Source organism: Elephantulus edwardii, unplaced genomic scaffold (genome assembly GCF_000299155.1).
Source record: "Elephantulus edwardii isolate Elephantulus edwardi_28Jun2011 unplaced genomic scaffold, EleEdw1.0 scaffold00048, whole genome shotgun sequence".
In the NCBI taxonomy this organism is placed as follows: Eukaryota; Metazoa; Chordata; class Mammalia; order Macroscelidea; family Macroscelididae; genus Elephantulus; species Elephantulus edwardii.
This window is the reverse complement of record NW_006399798.1, coordinates 2,128,709-2,145,852: the sequence shown is the minus strand read 5'-3', so window position 1 is coordinate 2,145,852 and position 17,144 is coordinate 2,128,709. Positions and strand designations below refer to the sequence as shown.

The window sequence follows — 17,144 nt, the reverse complement described above, 5'->3', positions numbered from 1 at the left end:
TGCAGCATAGGAAGGTCTGGGAGAGCTTCAGGCCCATGTAGGGGGTCTCAGTCAGCACTGCAGCCCTGGGCAGCGCACCCCTCACCGCGGTGCTTCTCTGACCTGCCCCGAGCATTGCACGGTGCCTGGCAGCATCACCAACCCTGACTCAGTAGGTGCCAGTCACACCCTTGTCCCTCTTCTCAAGTGTGACAACCAAAAAATGTTTCCAGAGGTTCTCCAGGACACATAGCTGTCCCTGGCTGAGACCCGCTGCGAGCTCCCTTTGTCACTGAACGTGGGACAAGCACCACAGAGTGAGACATGCTGACTGGGCCCAGGCAGCATCTCCCTCTGAGAGCAGATGGGGTCCAGATTCAGAGGGGCGGACCCAGAGGCTGAGGCACTGCCAGCCCCCCTGTGTATCACTCCCTAAGCATCTCAGCCAGGACTCCCCTCCAGGGTGTCTGTGTGTGTGTAGCTCAGATACAGGCGAACGCAGTGACTGGCAGCCTCTTAGCTAATAATTACCCAGAACAAGGGGCTGGAGGTGAACAGGCTTCTTTGTGAGGGACACTCACTCCCTCGGCTGGGAAATGCGGGGACACACTGGTGCTTTCCACACTTCTGTCAGCTCTCGAGTCCCACCGTCTGCAGGTCTGCAATGAGTGTGCTCGGGGACGTGATTCGCACAGCTGCTTTGGTGGGGAATGAGCCTTGGGAAACAGTGTACCCATGGGTTTCTCAGTAACAGTGTCCCAGTGGAGTTAGGGGAATGTTTTGGGAGTGATGATAGGCTCCCCTGTGGGGGCGGCCAGTGTGATAGGGGTGGGAATGGGGAGACGTGATGGATTTGAGGAAGGAAGCCTGAGTTTATGTATCTGTCTATAAACTGTGGAAATAAAACTTGAGCTCCCTTCCTTAAAACACAGTCTGATTTGCCAGTGCCCAGGTGATGTGTAGAGCCTGCCCTGTGTCCAGCACCCCCAGCCTCCCCTGAATGACACAGGGCAGGCTGAGCAGCTTGACCCAGCGCCCCCCACCCCCCAGGCGATCTGTGTGGTCACGGTGCGGGGGATGTGAAAGGATGTATCCTCTGACACTGAGCTCAAACCCCGTCTGTCCCCATCCCAGTGCGGCAAGCCAATGCAGCAAGCCTCCTGTCCTGACTGTGGTGCCCCGATCGGAGGTGTCAATCACACGCCCACGCCTGGCTTTTCTCTCATCTCGTGAGTACCCTTGTACTTCCTGTCAGCAGGCAGGCCGGGCTCTCCTGGGCTGCTTCTCATCCACCTGATAGACGGATACTAAACGTGGTCTGTTCTATGCGTCATTCACCACGCCAGGGAGGTGAGGGACAGTGGCTGAGCTCTCGGCCCTGAGCGGACCCACCCTAACAGCTCAGGGGTCTCCATCAGTGTCCGGGGCACATTGCCTGTAGAAATATGCTTGACAGAAATAGCTCACTCCCTCCACGTTCTATTTACATCTGAAAAGCCAAAGGCGAGGTGTTCATCTCCCCAAGCGAAAGTCTGCACACTGGCACGCTGTCTTAACTTTGTCTATTTAGCGGAAAATGAAGGATGGAGAAAGTCTTCTGAAATACTAGACTTCAGAACTCAGAAAGAAATCCAGTCTCAGTCGTGTGTGTGAGAAGATGCCCCAAAGATGAGAGGTGGGACCTGAGTGGGGTTTTCCAACACTGGCTGTTCTGTAAAGGCTCGGCTCTGTCCTCTCCACAGACTACAAGAACGTCCTAATAATTCTAATATTTCTGTCATGAGCTTACCTACCAGATTCCATCTGCCTCCCAACTAGGACACGGAGGGCCTGGGGTGCCGTTTGACTTGGAAATAGGAACACATGTGTGTACCGCATGCTGACATCGCTGTCCCAGGCTCCAGCTTCTCCGAGCCTGCCTGCCCACTCCCCACAGTGACCCCAGCAGCAGATCCAGACCCATCCCAATAATATTGCCCAGGGACAGCAAAGCTAGTCACGTGAGCCCTGTACAGTCAGTGCCGAGGGCTTGGGGCCAGTCAGAAGGGTGAGCTCGTCAACAAAGAAAAAGACCCTGGACTTGGTAGGGCTTTTTGAAAAGAAAGGCTTTACTATGATTGGGTTTTGGCTTTTCTTTTGTTCCCCTAAACTCTGACCTCATTCTCCACGTCCCAAGATCTGGGTGCCTCTAGCACTGAGAAGACTTTATTGCTCTTGTCTTTTGCAGAAATAACACAGACAGAACTCAGACTGGCCATGTGCTGGGAAACCCTGTTGCCAGAGACACGGTGGTAGTTTCAGACCGAGCCCTCTCCCCAGTGGTCTTCATTCTCCTCCGCTTGCTCACACACCTGGCTCTGCTCCTGGGAGCCACCAAGAGTCCCCAAGTATGCACAGCACAGTGACACCCGCCTTCTCTCCCCATGGCCACCCGCTCTAGTTTTCTCGTGGGGAGTCTTGTCTCACGAGTCTTTGTCACTTCCTGTGGATTCTTGTTCCTTAAGTCACAAAGTGGAGCCCTGGTGGGGCAGCTGTTAAGCACTTTCTTTCTAACTAAATTATCAGAGTTCAACAGCCCGTGCAGCAGCCCCTTGCCAGAAAGCCCTGACAGTGTGCAGCCATAGAGACCATGCAGGTAGTTCTGCTCTGTCACCAGAGGTCACTGTCACTCAGAATTGACTGGGGGGCAACAGACAACACAACAGACACTGCAAAGAGTCTATGGCATTTACACATGCCTGATTTCTCCACTGTGATACATGAAGATATGGGAGAACTCTTCATCAGATTGGATGAAATCCACTTTAATGAGCAGTCTGTGCCTTAGGTCCACACCTGGTAGGTGGACAGGCTGCTGCAATTGAGATTTCACCTGTGTCTGCATGGCACGCTCCAGAGATGCTGCCAGGTTTCTGAGTTCACACCAGCCAAGAGAGGAGAGACTGTGAAACCAGCAGGGTCAAGTTCACACCAGCCAGGAGAGGAAAGTTGGCGGCCCCAGCAGCATCAGAGACTCCAGCTTCCCTCTGACTCTCTCAAGCTGCAGGGTGGGCTCTGCCCTGTGCCCTCGGTGCTGACTTCTTGGATGTCAGACACCGTCTTAGGACTGTGTCCCATGCCCTGTCACTTTTAAACAAGGTCTTCCCCTCGGTGTCCCCTGCTGCTACAGGCTTTGAGAAACCTCATCAAGCCTCCCGTGCAGGATCCACAGAGGTTCCTGCAGCAGCACATTCAGAGGAACGTGGAGCAGCTGACCAAGATGCTGGGCAAGAGCGCTGACGAGACTGCTCACCTGGTGCACCTGACACTGCGCTGCCTCCTCTCCAGCTCGAGCCAGTGTAAGGACGTGGGCCGGGGGGGTGATGGGACAGAGGGGTACTGGGACATAAGGGGTGCTGGGCCAGTGTAAGGACATGGGCCAGAGGGGTGCTGGGCCAGAGAGGGGGGCTGGGCCAGAGGGGGGTGCTGGGCCAGAGGGGGGTGCTGGGCCAGAGGGGTGCTGGGTCAGAGGGGGTGTTGGGCCAGAGGGGCTGCTGGGCCAGTGTAAGGACGTGGGCCAGAGGGGGTACTGGGCCGAGGGGAGTGCTGGGTAAGGATGGAGGTGCCACACTGCGAAGTAGCCAGGCTGCTTCTGACGCTCTAGACTCAAGTAAAATACTGGCGTGAGAGGGTGGTGGCCCGGGGAAGCCCCACTGGATAGGAGACTGGAACCGGTTCGTCTTGCTTCCATTTTCCCTGTGTGCCCCCTGAGCTCTGTGACACTCACACGGGTCTGCAGTGTTACATGTGGGGACACCCTCCATCTCCACGCTCAGCCCTGTGCCTAGTTTCCTTGCTGCATTGGGAGCATCAGTTTCAACGGGAGAATTCCCCTAGCACACTGGGCTGGAGTCCTGGCCGGTCCACGCACGTGGAGCCACCCCGTGTCGGAGGGCTTGCAGGTCAGCACTGTGCTGGGCAGGTTTTGTCCGAGATTCCTGACCCAGGGGACCCTGCGGGCCACAGTGTCTGATGCCACAGCACATGGGCCACTGTGAGTTGGGGCTGGGAACATAGACCCGCCAAAAAGCGTGGTGTTTGCCAGGGATCAATCACCATTAAATAGATGGATGTTCTGTCCTGACTGTCCTTGTCGCCTGTCCTGTGCTGACAGTTGTTCCTAGGGGTCACTGAGTAAGTGCTAACTCATGGAAACCCTGCGCACAAGAGATTGGAAGCCGCCCTGTGCTGTGACGCAGCCCCAGTGCCTGTCCATCCCAAGGAGGCTTATCTTCCTTCTCAGCCACCCTCCACTTGTCCAAGCGTATCATCCTTCCCCAGGGCCTGGCCCCCTCTTGATGACATACCCAAATGATGCGAGGCGACTCCTCATACGTTTGCTTCTTCCAGAGCATTCTGACTGAATGTCTTTCAAGATCATTTTGTCCGGTAAACCGTGGTATTCTTCCTCAGCACCACAATTCAGACATCAATTCTTACATCTCCCTTACTCAGTGTCCAGCTTTCATATTCCTACGTTGTTGATGTTGAGTTCTTGTTGATGTAGAGGACCATCGAGTCGGAACTGACCCATAGCTGACCCTCAGTGGGTTTTTAAAGGCAGTAACTAGCACAGGTGTCCACTTGTGGAACACCTGGCAGATTCAAACCACATGCCTTCAGAATTGCAGCACAGCTTCTTACCACTAGGCCACCAGAGCTCCCACAGGAAGTGACCGAATAGACCACGGCCGGGGCCGAGCGCACCTTAGTCCTCAAGGTGATAGCTTTGGGTTTTAACACATTAAAGAGATCTTTTCCCGCACATTTTTCCCAATGCAGTACCTTGTTTTAGTTTTTTTTATTTTCTTTACTTTTCACTACTGCTACTTTAGGCATCGATTATAGAACCGAGTAGAATACAATCCTTGCCAGCCTCACTCTTCTCTCCACTTACCGGTGTATGAGTTCCAATCTCTGCACATCCCTGCCGACATGTGTTGTTTATTGTCCTGCTGAATCTTGCTATCGTGGCTGCGGTGAGACGGTATCTCACGGTTGTTTTGGTCTGTATCTCTCCAAGAGCTCTGCTTCGTGGGAGATGGGAGGGCATCTCCTTCTTTGCGATTTACTGTTTAGGAGCTGTGATAGCCGAGGGGTAAGGAGCTGTACTACCAACCCCAAAGCATGTGGTTTGAATCCACCAGCCGCTGCATGGGAGAAAGATGGGCAGTCTCCTCTCGTGTGATTTACTGGCTCTGAAAACCCACTGGAGGGTCAGCTCTGAGTCCGTGCTGTCTTGACAGTGCACAACGGTAGCTAATGAGGAGAGCTCTGGCGGCCTGCTGGTAAGGAGTTGCACTGCGAAGCCAAAGGCAGGAAGTTCAAATCCACCAGCTGTTCGTCTAGAGAAAGACGAGGGGTCTCCGCCTATGTGATTTACAGCCTCTGAAAATCCCCAGGAGGCCCCTCTATGAGGCACTTCTGACTCAGCGTCAGGTGGCGACAACAGAGCCAGGAAGGGAGCTCTGGTGGCCACTGGGTAGAAAGTTGCACTGCCAATCCAGAGGCAGGCAGTTCAAATCCACCAGCTCCTCTGAGGATGACAGATGGACAGTCTCCTCTTGGGCAGTTTCCAGCCTCTGCGAACCTGCTGGGTGGTCAGCCAAGTCTGCTCCAACTTGCAGGCTCCTCACAACAGCTAGATCTTGGCATCTCCTTGTGTGTTGATTAGTCATCTAGCAAGCGACTTGATGGCACATAACAACAACAATAACAATGTGTTCTTTAGCGAAGTGTCTTTTCATGTCCTCTGTCCGTTTTGTAATTGAGTTGTCATTTTCTTGTTGAAATGTTGTCATTTTCTACAAATTTTAGAATAGTTCCTTATCAGATATATCATTGTCAAATACTTTTCCCAGTCTGTAGATTGTCCTTTTACTCTTTTGGAGAAATATTCTGATGTACCTGCAGATTTCACTTTTAGGAAGTCCCAGTCTTCTAGATATCCTCTATCAATGACTCCTTTTCAATTCTATATGAGTCTACTTATGCCATAAATTCTTGCTTCTCAGCATTTTGGCTAAGATTAAGTTGGGAGCTCTGGTGGCCTAGAGGCAAGAAGCTGCGCTGCAATCACAGAGGAATGTGGTTCGAGGCCACCAGCTTCTCCATGGGAGAAAGATGAGCAGTCTCCTCCCGTGTGATGAGTTGCCTCTGAAAACCCGTTGGAGGGTCAGCTGTGGGCCAGTTCCCACTCTCCAGTCCACAACAGCAGTATGCCGTAGACTAGGGCCACCACATTGGCATTAATCTTTTCTTCTATAAACTTTATCTAAGTTTTACACGTCAGTCCTTGATCCACCTTGAGTTAGTTTTTGTGTGTGGTATGAAGTACGGATCCTGTTTCCATTTTCTGCAAGCAGATATCCAAATTTACCAGCACCATTTGTTAAGAGGCTGTCCTTTCCGTATTGAATGGATCTCATCTCTTCCTCAGGGATCGCCTGTCCATAGATGCATGGATTCCTTTCCGGGGTCTCAATACTACTCCACTGGTCCGTGTACCTGTCACTCTGCAGAGTGCTTCCTGGGGCTTTGAAATCCGGAGGTGCAGGGCTTCCTACGTTTTCCTCTTCACTCGTGCTTTGCTTATCCAACATCTCTTTCCTTTCCAGATACAATTGGTGATTACTGTTTCCATCTCTCTAAAGAATGATGATGGGCTCTAAGTTAAATTGTATCTGTAGATCACTTTTGGTCGTAGTAACATTTTCTCAGTGTTAAGTCTTTGATTCACGAGCATAGTCCTTTCCTCCAAGTATGTAAGACCTGGTCCTTGAATTAAGTATGCCAGCAGTGTCTATGGCCCATATCCATGTCCTGGGACTGCAAAGCTGCCTGCTGGCTCAGAAGCAGCTGTGAAGGGCTTGGCTTCCAATTCCTGTCCTCACAGTTATTTCATTCAGAATACATATGACTTTAGGGCTATACTTGTGTGGGCGGGGAAATGTTAGAGGTTGGACATCTGCACAAAAATCCTTAGGTTGGTGGGAGCAGCAGGAACCATTCAAGTTAGGAAAAGACCCACCCTTCTAAAAGGAACACTGACGATACTCAGTGTTTCCCGACCCACAGATGCTATTTTTCTTTGCAGGGCACTTACATTTTGATGCAAGATTGTCCACCAGAGAGCTGAGAAACAGCTGGGAGAAGGCTGTGGAGCCGATCATTTCCTCTGAGCTGGAGGTGAGTACTGACGGCTCGTGGTTAGGAAAACGGGGCACCCCTGGGCTCTCGGCCCATGGTGCCTTTTGGAAGTCTGTAGGAAGCCTTCGATGGAGGTGTTCTCTGTCCAGTGCCCCTTCCACCTGAGGCAGTGGGTGAGTCGGGCTAAGGGGCGACCAGGTGGCAGTTCTCTGTTGTTTTTACAGCAGAGAGTGAGAGGAAAGGTAGAGAAACACCGCCATGTGGCTGTCCACTGTCACGCATTAGGATTTAGAGAGCGATTGTTCCTGCGGTAGATAAAAGTATCAAGGTTCACCAAGCTCCTCAGTGAACAGAGTCAGGAAAAAAGAATGGGAATAAAATCCAGGTCTTTGAATCTCATTCTATTTGGGGAGACATAAACCTACAAAGAGAAATGCTTGAATTACAACAAAGGAGACCGCTTGGCGTCCTAGTCTGTTCATGGTGGTGTCTTTCACGTTCTTCTTTAGCATCTCGACAAAACTCTGCTGGCTGTCAACGCTCTCATCAGCCAAGATGAACGCGTCAGCTCCAACCCCGTGGCCAAAATCATCTACGGCGACCCTTCGGCCTTCCTGTGTCACCTGCCCCAAAAGAGCGCGGTCCATTGCTCTAAGATGTGGAGACCCAGAAAGAGGGTCACCGCCGAGCACCTGCAGCACGTGGTGGAGCAGAAAAGCAGCCGGGAGGCAGTGCCCGTCCTCTGGAAGTTCCTGCAGATGGTAGGTCCGCTCACCGTGTGGGCCTGTGCTGCTGGGCGGTCTCCTCTGTTGACCCCAGAGTCCTTTAGTGTCCTTTAGACAGAACATCACATACTTCAAACAAGACAGAGTGGAAGCATCAAGTCACAGATGAAATACAGCCCAAGTTGGAATTAGTAGTGACCTGCATGGGAGGCCATTGCCTACGGCCCTGGATTCTGCCGTGAAGACGTGGAGGACTAGGTCGCATCTTGTTCTGGTAGATGAGACCAGAGCCAACTCAACGACATAACGAAATGAAGAACCAGAAGAGTGCCTCTCCGATCACGCAGTGAAACGTAAGAGCATAGGGACTTCTGACAAAAACAAACAACTGAGTCAGGAATGCTCGCCGGATCAAACCCACCAACCCTGTCCCTGTTCAACTGTAGCCTCAGGCTGAAGGCAGGAGGACAAGTGTGAGGGGCCAGGGCAGGACCAGGGCAGTGCAGTATCCCAGCCCCGTGTGTCAGAGCTGGGAACACATCCTTTCTAATGTCAGTCCACGCGGTCCTTTCCTTCCTCCTGTGTATTTCATAAGCATTTCTCTCCATGAGCCAGCGTTTATAGTCTAGCAAGAACTAAGATGATTCTTTAAAAAAATAAAAGAAAGCAACTTAGTAGATAAATCAAAGGTACATATTGATAAGGGTGACAGCAAAGATAGTATCTAATAGGAGATGGTTAGCACAACATCACTAAAATAAAGGAAAGAGAAAGATATAGACAGATTAATGGAAATCATAGTTAAAGGGAAGAAATGGGGGGAAATGATTATTACATCATAAGTATTAAAATTAATGTTATAAAAAATGTGTGTAAATAGTTGAATGAAAAAAAAATTTGCTTTGAGGGAGCTCTGGTGGCCTAGTGACAAGAAACTGCGCTGCAATCCCAAAGGCGCATGGTTTGAATCCACCAGATGCTCCACTGGAAAAAGTGGGGGAGCAGCTTCTTCCTGTGCCAGTCAGATCTGACTCAATGACACATAACAAGAAAAAAAAAATTAATTTGTTTTGTAAACCTTTACTCAAAACACGATAAAAAAGTTATTTTTTTTAAATCCTTTGCTAGATTTAAAAAATATTAGGTGCTTCTGGCTTTTCTATTCAAGAAGTTTCATTAACTCTAGGAAGCACTTCGTAGGAACACTGTGAACTCTGTGATGTTCTCGGCCTTATTAAACTGAAGGTGGTGGATGTCAGTTCTTCAAAACAACATCCAGCAATAATGCAGCACCAGTATCCACGTCTTGATCTTCCTGCTTTGAGAAGCTTCTCTCCATGCCCAGCTCAGTCCTGATGGCACACGCATGGATATGTGAGTGCCATGCAGGCAGGCGGGGCCTCTGCCCTGTCCCACGCTCTGTCTCCGAGTGCAGCCAGGAGACGGCTGCCAGAAGACAAGTATGGTTCTGTCCCCTTTTCCCAGCTCTGATGTGTCAAAAGCCAGGCTGACCAGATCAAACACAGTCCTGAGCCAGCAGCCATAGAGGTTTCCCTCATACCGCTTCTTAGATATCTTATTAAAAATGCACTGAGTGTCTGCTCTTCCCAGGAACCAGAACTGAGACTGGTGAAATTCCTGCCTGAGATTTTGGCCCTGCAAAGGAACCTGGTAAAGCGATTCCAGAATGTGTCAGAGGTCAAATTCAGATCCCTCAAGGATTTTATCAGCAGTCAGGAGTCAGGTAGGACGTTGGTAACTGGGCAGGACGCCCTGTGCAGGGTGGCTCAGGAAAGCATTTAAGCTGGGGGTGGGGAGTGCACCGCATCCTCAGCTGTTGGCATGAAATGTGAGGGTTCACGAGTCCCAGAGACACATCAGAGGCTTGTGCTACAGCTCTGTCTGGCTCCTCAGATCTGCTTTGTGTTAAAAGAGCTTTTAAAACATGTATATGATTTCATGAAGGTGAAGTTGATTCTCTCCAAAGAGTCGTTATAGGTGTTCCCCAGACTGGTGCTAACATGGGTTCTGAAAGTTTGTTGTGTTGGTTTTTGCTCAGATGGGATGAAAAAGTTGTTTCATGACAAAATCACTGTCTTTCTCATGACGTGGAACCAGCTGAGGAAATCACTCGAGACCAGCGGTAAGTGCGTTGTATGGCCCCTATCATACGACATAGCAGGAGCGTTGGCTGCTGGAGAGACCTTCTCCTGAGCCTAATTTTGTCTGTCCCTGACATCACAGCCCCATAGTTTGTGCAGGTCAGTGCTGGGTCTATGAGCCTTTGGACGGGACTGTCTGGGATAAGTGACGTAACACGTTAGTCCTGCATGTGGATATGTAGTATTGGGTTGTCATAGCAACTGCATTGGTGGGCTTCAGCACAGTGGAGATTTACCAGGATAGCGCAGAACCAGGCAGGCTTAGTTCTGCTGCAGGGGAGTCACTGTGCGTCAGACCAGATGTAACAACACCTAACAAGAAAGAAATACAGGGAGAGGCTGCATACCCTCAAAGCCTCTGAGCACACAGAGGAGGGGTGGTTCCTGGCCCCAGCTTTGTGCAGTGGTTGGTGACTTCCAAGTTCTTCCTCCGCCCGCGTGCGTAAAGGCAGGCTTCCCCTGACGTGAGGACTGAGGTGTGGAGCAGGACCCCCGTGGCCTGCCGTTTCCTGACGGCAGGGCCCCTGCTGTTTCCAGGTGAGCTCAAGCTTCCTCAGGACTACTGCAGCACCGACCTCGATCTGGACGCCCCCTTTGAGGTCATCCTGCCGCGGCGCCGGGAGCGGGGCCTCTGTGCCACCGCCTTAGTCAGCTACCTGATCCACCTGCACAATGAGATGGTGCGTACAGTGGACGAGTTCTCCACGGAAAGGAGCAGGTGAGTGCACGAAGTAGCCGGTCAGCCCTGCAGCCAGTCAGCCCTGCAGCCAGTCAGCCCTGCAGCGGTCAGCCCTGCAGCGGGTCAGCCCTGCAGCGGCCAGCCCTGCAGCCGGTCAGCCCTGCAGCGGTCAGCCCTGCAGCCGGTCAGCCCTGCAGCCGGTCAGCCCTGCAGCAGTCAGCCCTGCAGCTCACGTGTCCGCTGGGTCCTCGTGGCACCCAGAGCCGGCCTCAGCCCTGGCTGTCTTCATGCCCTCAGCTACGTCATCGATGCCTCTGAAGTCACCGACCTGCACGTCATCAGTTACGAGCCGGAGCGGGACCTGATGCCCCTGATTCTCTCCAACTGCCAGTACAGAGTGGAGCAGGGTGGAGAAGCCCTGCAGGAGTTCGACCTCGAGAAGATCCAGCGCCAGCTCACCGGCCGCTTCCTCCAGGGCAAACCCAGGCTGACCCTCAAGGTGAGGCCCGCACGTGTGTCCAGCTGCGTGGCTCCCATCACAGCCAGCCCAGTGCACTCAGTCATGCCCGTCTGTGCCGGACAGTCCTCCCTGAGCCTCCTTCTGCATCAGCACCTGCCCCTCGGAGCCACAGCTCGCTCTGCAGATCACACTGGACTCGTGTCCAGACTTCTCCACCATACATAGTGACCGGCGTCACCCACTACCCATGGAAACCCTCGTGGCCACCTCTTCCCCCTGCCTCTTTGCCTCCACACAGCCTGGCATCAGGTCCTGGGGGGATTGCCGTCTGTAGGTCTCTATCTAGACACCACGCCCCACTTTGGTCCAAACTCCTGCCTGATATGTGACCCTGCACCGGCTCCTGACTGGACTCTCAGCAGCCATCACTGCCCACTCAGTCATGTCCACGCCGGAGCCTGGCCTGGCCTCCACCCAGTTGCATCCCTACACCCTCTGTGAGCCCTCCCCTCTGACCTCACCTGCATTTCACACTCCTTCCTGGACACACACGGCCCCTTCTCAGTCGTTCTTTGATGGTGCTTGTGCCTTGAAGGAACAACGTGTCATCTCCCCATGGCCAACAACTGGACGGCCTTGTTCACTGTGGTCTGGGCACAGCAGGGCTTGAACAGGACTGTGATGAACTGTCAACTCCACCTCATCTGGAGCCTTTGTGGTCCTTGGACTGCACAGTCCAGCATCACGGCAGGCAGGGTTCCTCTCGCCTCGTGTATGGTGCTGTAGCTGAGTTCCTTTTGCTATCTCTGGAAACCTCCATGTGGGTTTAACTATTTTTTTTTTTAAAAAAAGCTTCTCTTTCATTTTAGGGGATACCTACTCTGGTATACAGACATGACCGGAACTATGAACACCTCTTCACAGACATCAAGAATAAGATACACCAGGTAAGATGGATAGAGCCTCACTGTTGGGTACACCAGGTAAGACGGATAGAGCCTCACTGTTGGATACACCGGGTAAGTTGGATAGAGCCTCAGTGCTGGCCTGTCCGAGTGCCTTCACACCACAGCCGCTCCGGCTTGCCCCTGGCACACACTGTGAACCCGTCAGGTTTTGGTGACCTGCTGAGGGCCCCTTGCTCAGTGTTGTCTTCTTACACAAAACAGGCAGGACCCCAAAGGTGCAGCTGCTTTCTTGTGGGGTATACTCAGAGTTGAGTCTGGGAGCATTGACTCTCAGTCATGACCACAGGTGCTAAAGCAAAAAGACGGAAGGTAATTTCTGTCCACATGCTCTCAATCTCAGGTAACTAGATGTATCACACAGTGTTTTTTTGAGGATCAAATGGGTCTATTTTTCTGCAAATTACCTGAACAGTTACTGATGGATGTCACCGACCACCCGACCACGGTCGTGACAAGAAACTCAAGGGGTTTCTTGGTGAAGAGCAGGTGAGGGACGAAGTCGGCGAAAATGAGAGTCTGCACACCAGGATGATGTAGAGAGCTCTGATTTATTATGCTAAAAGCTTGATTTTTATACATTTAAACTTGTTTAAACTTGACTTATAGCCAACATTTTGTGATTACAAAGCTCACATAAGATTTTAACAAAAAGAAAGTATTTTCTATTACTGAATAATAGCATCGGCTATTAAACATTCTTTGAACAAGAAACACAATGACCTTATGTTGGTCATCTGCTAGACAATGGTTAATGATTTACATTTCACTTCCTTTCCTCTCCTACTTTGTGTCACTGTATTTTAGCCACCTTTGTTTTTGCCTTTGTACTCATATTTGTACTGTACCTAACGAATCTTAACATCTATTTTCCTACACTCTGGACCATTCCTATGTTTAACAATAGCTTTTGCAACTTGTTTCATAAGATTTTAATTTGTTTTTTGTTTGGCAATGTGCACTAAGGTGGACGACTTCCTTTAACTTGTTTTTACCAAGTTAATTTGTAATATTCAATTCTTTTTCCTTGGAATACAAAACGTCTGTATAAGGAAGAGGTACTGGTGTTGGAGTTGGCAGGACATATGGTCCTTTATAAGTACTTTCTTCCCACCACCTGTTATTTATCTGGTAATATTTCCTATTTCTTAAAGAGACCTTTACTTTTAGAGAAGTTTGTCTTTTGAGTCTTTTCTTAAACCTCTCTGTTTTATTCTCATTAACTATGACTTTCTGCTGTTAAAACTAGTCTAAACTTTCTCTTAATACTCTTAATATACAATTACATTGCTAAATATGAGTTGCAAGTATCACAAAAGAAGAATTAGATACATACTCAAAGATCATATTCAAAATTATACTTTTAAGAGCAATCTCAATTTCTTTTATATTTTCATCTTGTATGTTATCATTTCCAGGAACATCAAATGGTTCCTGATTAAAGACTTTAATTAAATCTTTATCCCAGTTCTGGTGAAGTTCCCCTGATTTTTCCCCAGAAACTCCCATTCTTATCCTAGAAGCAACTTAATTTCCAGAGGTTTCCCAGGATTACGAAGACCCATCTGTAACAAATATCCAGGCATCAGCCCACTCACAAGCACAGGGCTTGCAAGATTCCCTCTTATGCTATCCTTGAGGTCAGAGACCCCGTACAGGCACGGACGACCCATTTTGTCACACAGGCGTCGTGGCCAGAGAGGACAGCGAGGCGGGTGTGGCAGATGGAACCTTCATGAGCACAGCATTAAACACAGAGAGCTGGCTGTCAGGCATTCGGCAGTCTTGTGGCCTTGCTGCTGTTGTTATGTGCCATCGAGTCACCTGTGACTCATAGCAACGCTATTTACAATAGCTCCGAATCCTGCTCTCCTTAGAGCCAGTTTCACACACACCTACCCTTATTACCCCAGTCACTGAGTCAATCCGTCAAGTCTAGGTTCTTCCTCTCTTGTGCCGTCCCTCCACCTTTCCAAGCATAATGTCCCTCTGCAAAGACTGGTCCCTCCTGGCAACATCCCCAGAGTGTGTCCAACTTCAAAACCCTTGCCTCCAAGGAGCAGCCTGGTTTCACCCTCTCTAGGATGGACCTGTTTGTTTTCTTAGCAGTCCACAGTATACTCAGTACTCTTCTCCAGCACCACAGCTCAAAAGCATTTGGTTCTATTATCATTAATCACCATCCAGCTCTCTGATGCATAGCAAGTAACTGTGAAGCCCATGGCCTGGATCAGGCGCACCTTAGTCTCCCGACTGACATTGTTGCTCTTCAGTACTCTGGAGAGGTCCCTGACAGCAGATTTTCCCAGTGTAACTCATCTTTTGATTTCCTGGCTGCTGGTACCGAGTGTTGATTATAGAACCAAGCAAGCTGAATCTGTTAACAGTCTCAATCTCTTTCTTCTCTGTCTCTCATGTTGTTGCCAGTTGGTCCAGTGGTGAGAATCTTTTGTTTTCCTGATATTGAGCTTCAGTCCATAGTGAAGGCTGCAGTCCTTGACCCTCTGCAGCAAATACCTCAGATCTTCCTCAATTTCAGCAAGCAGGGTTGTGTCATCTGCATAACACAAGTTGTTGATGAGTCTTCCTTCAGTCCTGATGCCACATTCCTCCTCATACAGCCCAGCCTCCTGGATCATCTGTTCTGCATATAGACTGAAAAGTTATGGAGATGGGATGCATCCCTGGTGTACACCTTCTTTGATTTTGAACCATGCAGTGTTCCCTTGCTCTGTTCTGATGACTCTGCCTCTTGGTCCAAGTACAGGCAGGTTTCGCATAAGCACAATCAAGTGATCTAGGATTTCCATTCTTCTTGAAGTCAGCCACAGTTGTTGTGATCCACACAGTCAAATGCCTTTGCATAATCAATGAAACACAGATAAATGTTCCTCTGGTACTCTCTGCTTTCAGCTAAGACTCGTCTAACACTGGATATAACGTTCCTAGTGCCATATTCTCTTCTAAACCCAGCGTGCACTTCTGTCTGTCAGTTCTTTGTTAATGTGCTGTTCCAGTCATTTTTGGATAATTTCAGCAGGATCTTGCTTGCATATGATATTAATGATATTGTTCAATAATTTCCACACTCTTGTCGGATCACTTTTTTTTTTGAAAGGGAATAAATATAGATCTCTTCCAGTCAGTTGGCTAGATGGTTGTCCTCCAGATTTCTTGGCACAGCCTGGTGAGCACGTCCAAAGCAGCATCTGTTTGTTGAAATAGGTCAGTTGGCATGCTGTCAATTCCTGGGGCCTTGTTTTTTGCCAATTCCTTCAGAGCAGCTTGAACTTCCTCTTTCATCACCATAGGCTCTTGATCATTGTTGTTTCATGAAATTCTTCTGTGTCTGCCAGTTCTTTTTAAACCATACACAGTGGTGACTCAGTGGGTTCCTTCCATCTTTTTTTTTTCCCTTCCATCTTCTTTTTATGCATCCTGGGCCATTCAACATTCTGCCCACAGAATCCCTAAATATTGCACCTCGAGACTTGCATTTGTTCTTCAGTGCTTGTGACCTTAGGTTGTGACAGAGGGTAACTACTTCCTGGGGAGCTATTACTCTAACTCGTGGACTGCGCCCTGCTTTCCCCTCAGGAACCTCTCCCCAGTGCAGCCCTCAGTACCCTCAGTGGACAGCTGCAGTCCTTCAGCGACGCCTGTGAAGCTCTGTCAGTCATAGAAGTCACCTTGGGCTTTCTGAGCACGACTGGTGGTGATGCGAACATGCCCCTGTTAACGTATATCCAAGACATCTTGCGCATGGGTGATCAGACGAATCCTATTTTAGAGGTGGGTCGTGTGGAAAGTTTTCTTCAAAGGGGATCAGCTCTGCCTCACCTCACAAAGACACAAGAGCAGCCCCTCACTAGGGGGCCACACACGGTTGGAATGCGCTTTAAATGCTAAGAGTCTAGACCGTGCACCGGGGTGTGACTGAGGCTGTGAACCAGATGAGCGCAGGGGCTCTGGCACCACTTCCTGGCAGAGTCTGGAAGCTGAAACAAGTGAGCTAAGGACCTGGAAACGAGATAGTGTCAGGAGGGAAATGCACAGAGAACTGAAGGGAAGAGAACAGACCCACAAACGAGAACAGACCCAAGGGGAGGCCACGCCTTCCACGTCCTCAGGACTCCCTCCGTCCACAGGCCCTCACCAGGTGTCAGCTCCAGCACACCATCGCCCTGTGGCACGTCCTCTCCTCCCACAAGTGCGAGCAGCTGCTACGACAGGGACACGTAAGCTGCCCTCGGGCTCTCCCTTCACGCCGGGCCTGCTCTTCTGTGCTTCAGTTTGACTCTCTCCGATCTCACTGCAGGACCCGTTTAGGGAAATTGGTTCCATGTATAAGGCGGAACTAGGCGCAGCAGACGCCAGGCTCCTCCGTACCTTCCTGCAGCAGACGGACCTGGACAGCTTCCTGCTGGAGCTGCATGAGCTGATTGTCCTCAAGTTAAAGCGCCTGCCCACCGAGGATGGTTTCAACCCGACGTGGCCGTAAGTCCTGCGGACTGGGGGGCAGGTAGACCCCGAGGCAGGCTGTGTCCCTGGGGGTCCTTCTTGATATTTCCTACTGTTCTCCCAGCGCACCCGACAGCTAGCTTTTTGGGTTCTAACCTCCACTGGCGTTGGTAGTTTGTTTGTTGTGGATTTTTTTTTTAATTTTTTTTTTTGCGTTGGTAGTTTTAATCATTCCATGTGTCATATACTCTCTATAATGAGTTATAGAGTTATAAGTTGACTTACTGTGTCAAAGAGAAGTGCGTTTTCTATTTCTTAGACCAAGCTATAGTGCTGCAAAAGCAACATATGCCAGTAAGCAATGTGGACGTTACCTGCTCTAATGTTTTCCAACCTGACAGGCCAGTACAGGGCTCCGTGTGGTTTCACTTGTCCTCCTAACTAATTAGTTAACTGATTAGTGAGATGGCAATTGCTTTCCCTGTCAGCCAGTCCTTTACCTTCTGAGTGACCTCCTAGTGACTT

The 17,144-nt window shown here is 50.1% G+C and overlaps 2 protein-coding genes across 2 annotated transcripts in view; both read left to right on the top strand.

The window, feature by feature from the left end:
* The window catches only part of RNF213 (ring finger protein 213), a 107,094-nt gene that overhangs the window by 83,618 nt on the left and 6,332 nt on the right, over positions 1 to 17,144 (top strand). The window contains exons 56-69 of the mRNA XM_006886327.1: positions 1,114 to 1,208; positions 2,207 to 2,366; positions 3,149 to 3,325; positions 5,750 to 5,753; positions 7,115 to 7,206; positions 7,677 to 7,928; positions 9,504 to 9,636; positions 9,952 to 10,035; positions 10,592 to 10,772; positions 11,031 to 11,232; positions 12,063 to 12,140; positions 15,756 to 15,950; positions 16,307 to 16,396; positions 16,477 to 16,655. Coding sequence (XP_006886389.1) covers positions 1,114 to 1,208; positions 2,207 to 2,366; positions 3,149 to 3,325; positions 5,750 to 5,753; positions 7,115 to 7,206; positions 7,677 to 7,928; positions 9,504 to 9,636; positions 9,952 to 10,035; positions 10,592 to 10,772; positions 11,031 to 11,232; positions 12,063 to 12,140; positions 15,756 to 15,950; positions 16,307 to 16,396; positions 16,477 to 16,655 — 1,922 coding nt within the window. The remainder of the gene's footprint in view (positions 1 to 1,113; positions 1,209 to 2,206; positions 2,367 to 3,148; positions 3,326 to 5,749; positions 5,754 to 7,114; positions 7,207 to 7,676; positions 7,929 to 9,503; positions 9,637 to 9,951; positions 10,036 to 10,591; positions 10,773 to 11,030; positions 11,233 to 12,062; positions 12,141 to 15,755; positions 15,951 to 16,306; positions 16,397 to 16,476; positions 16,656 to 17,144) is intronic.
* LOC102847836 (pulmonary surfactant-associated protein D-like) lies at positions 3,393 to 4,142 on the top strand. The gene is made up of 2 exons (XM_006886296.1): positions 3,393 to 3,568; positions 4,133 to 4,142. The coding sequence occupies exons 1-2, from the start codon at positions 3,393 to 3,395 to the stop codon at positions 4,140 to 4,142; spliced, it is 186 nt and encodes a 61-aa protein (XP_006886358.1).

Coding starts and splice junctions, on each gene's coding strand:
- LOC102847836 (XM_006886296.1), top strand. CDS start 3,393: ATGGGCCAGAGGGGTGCTGGGCCAGAGAGGGGGGCTGGGCCAGAGGGG.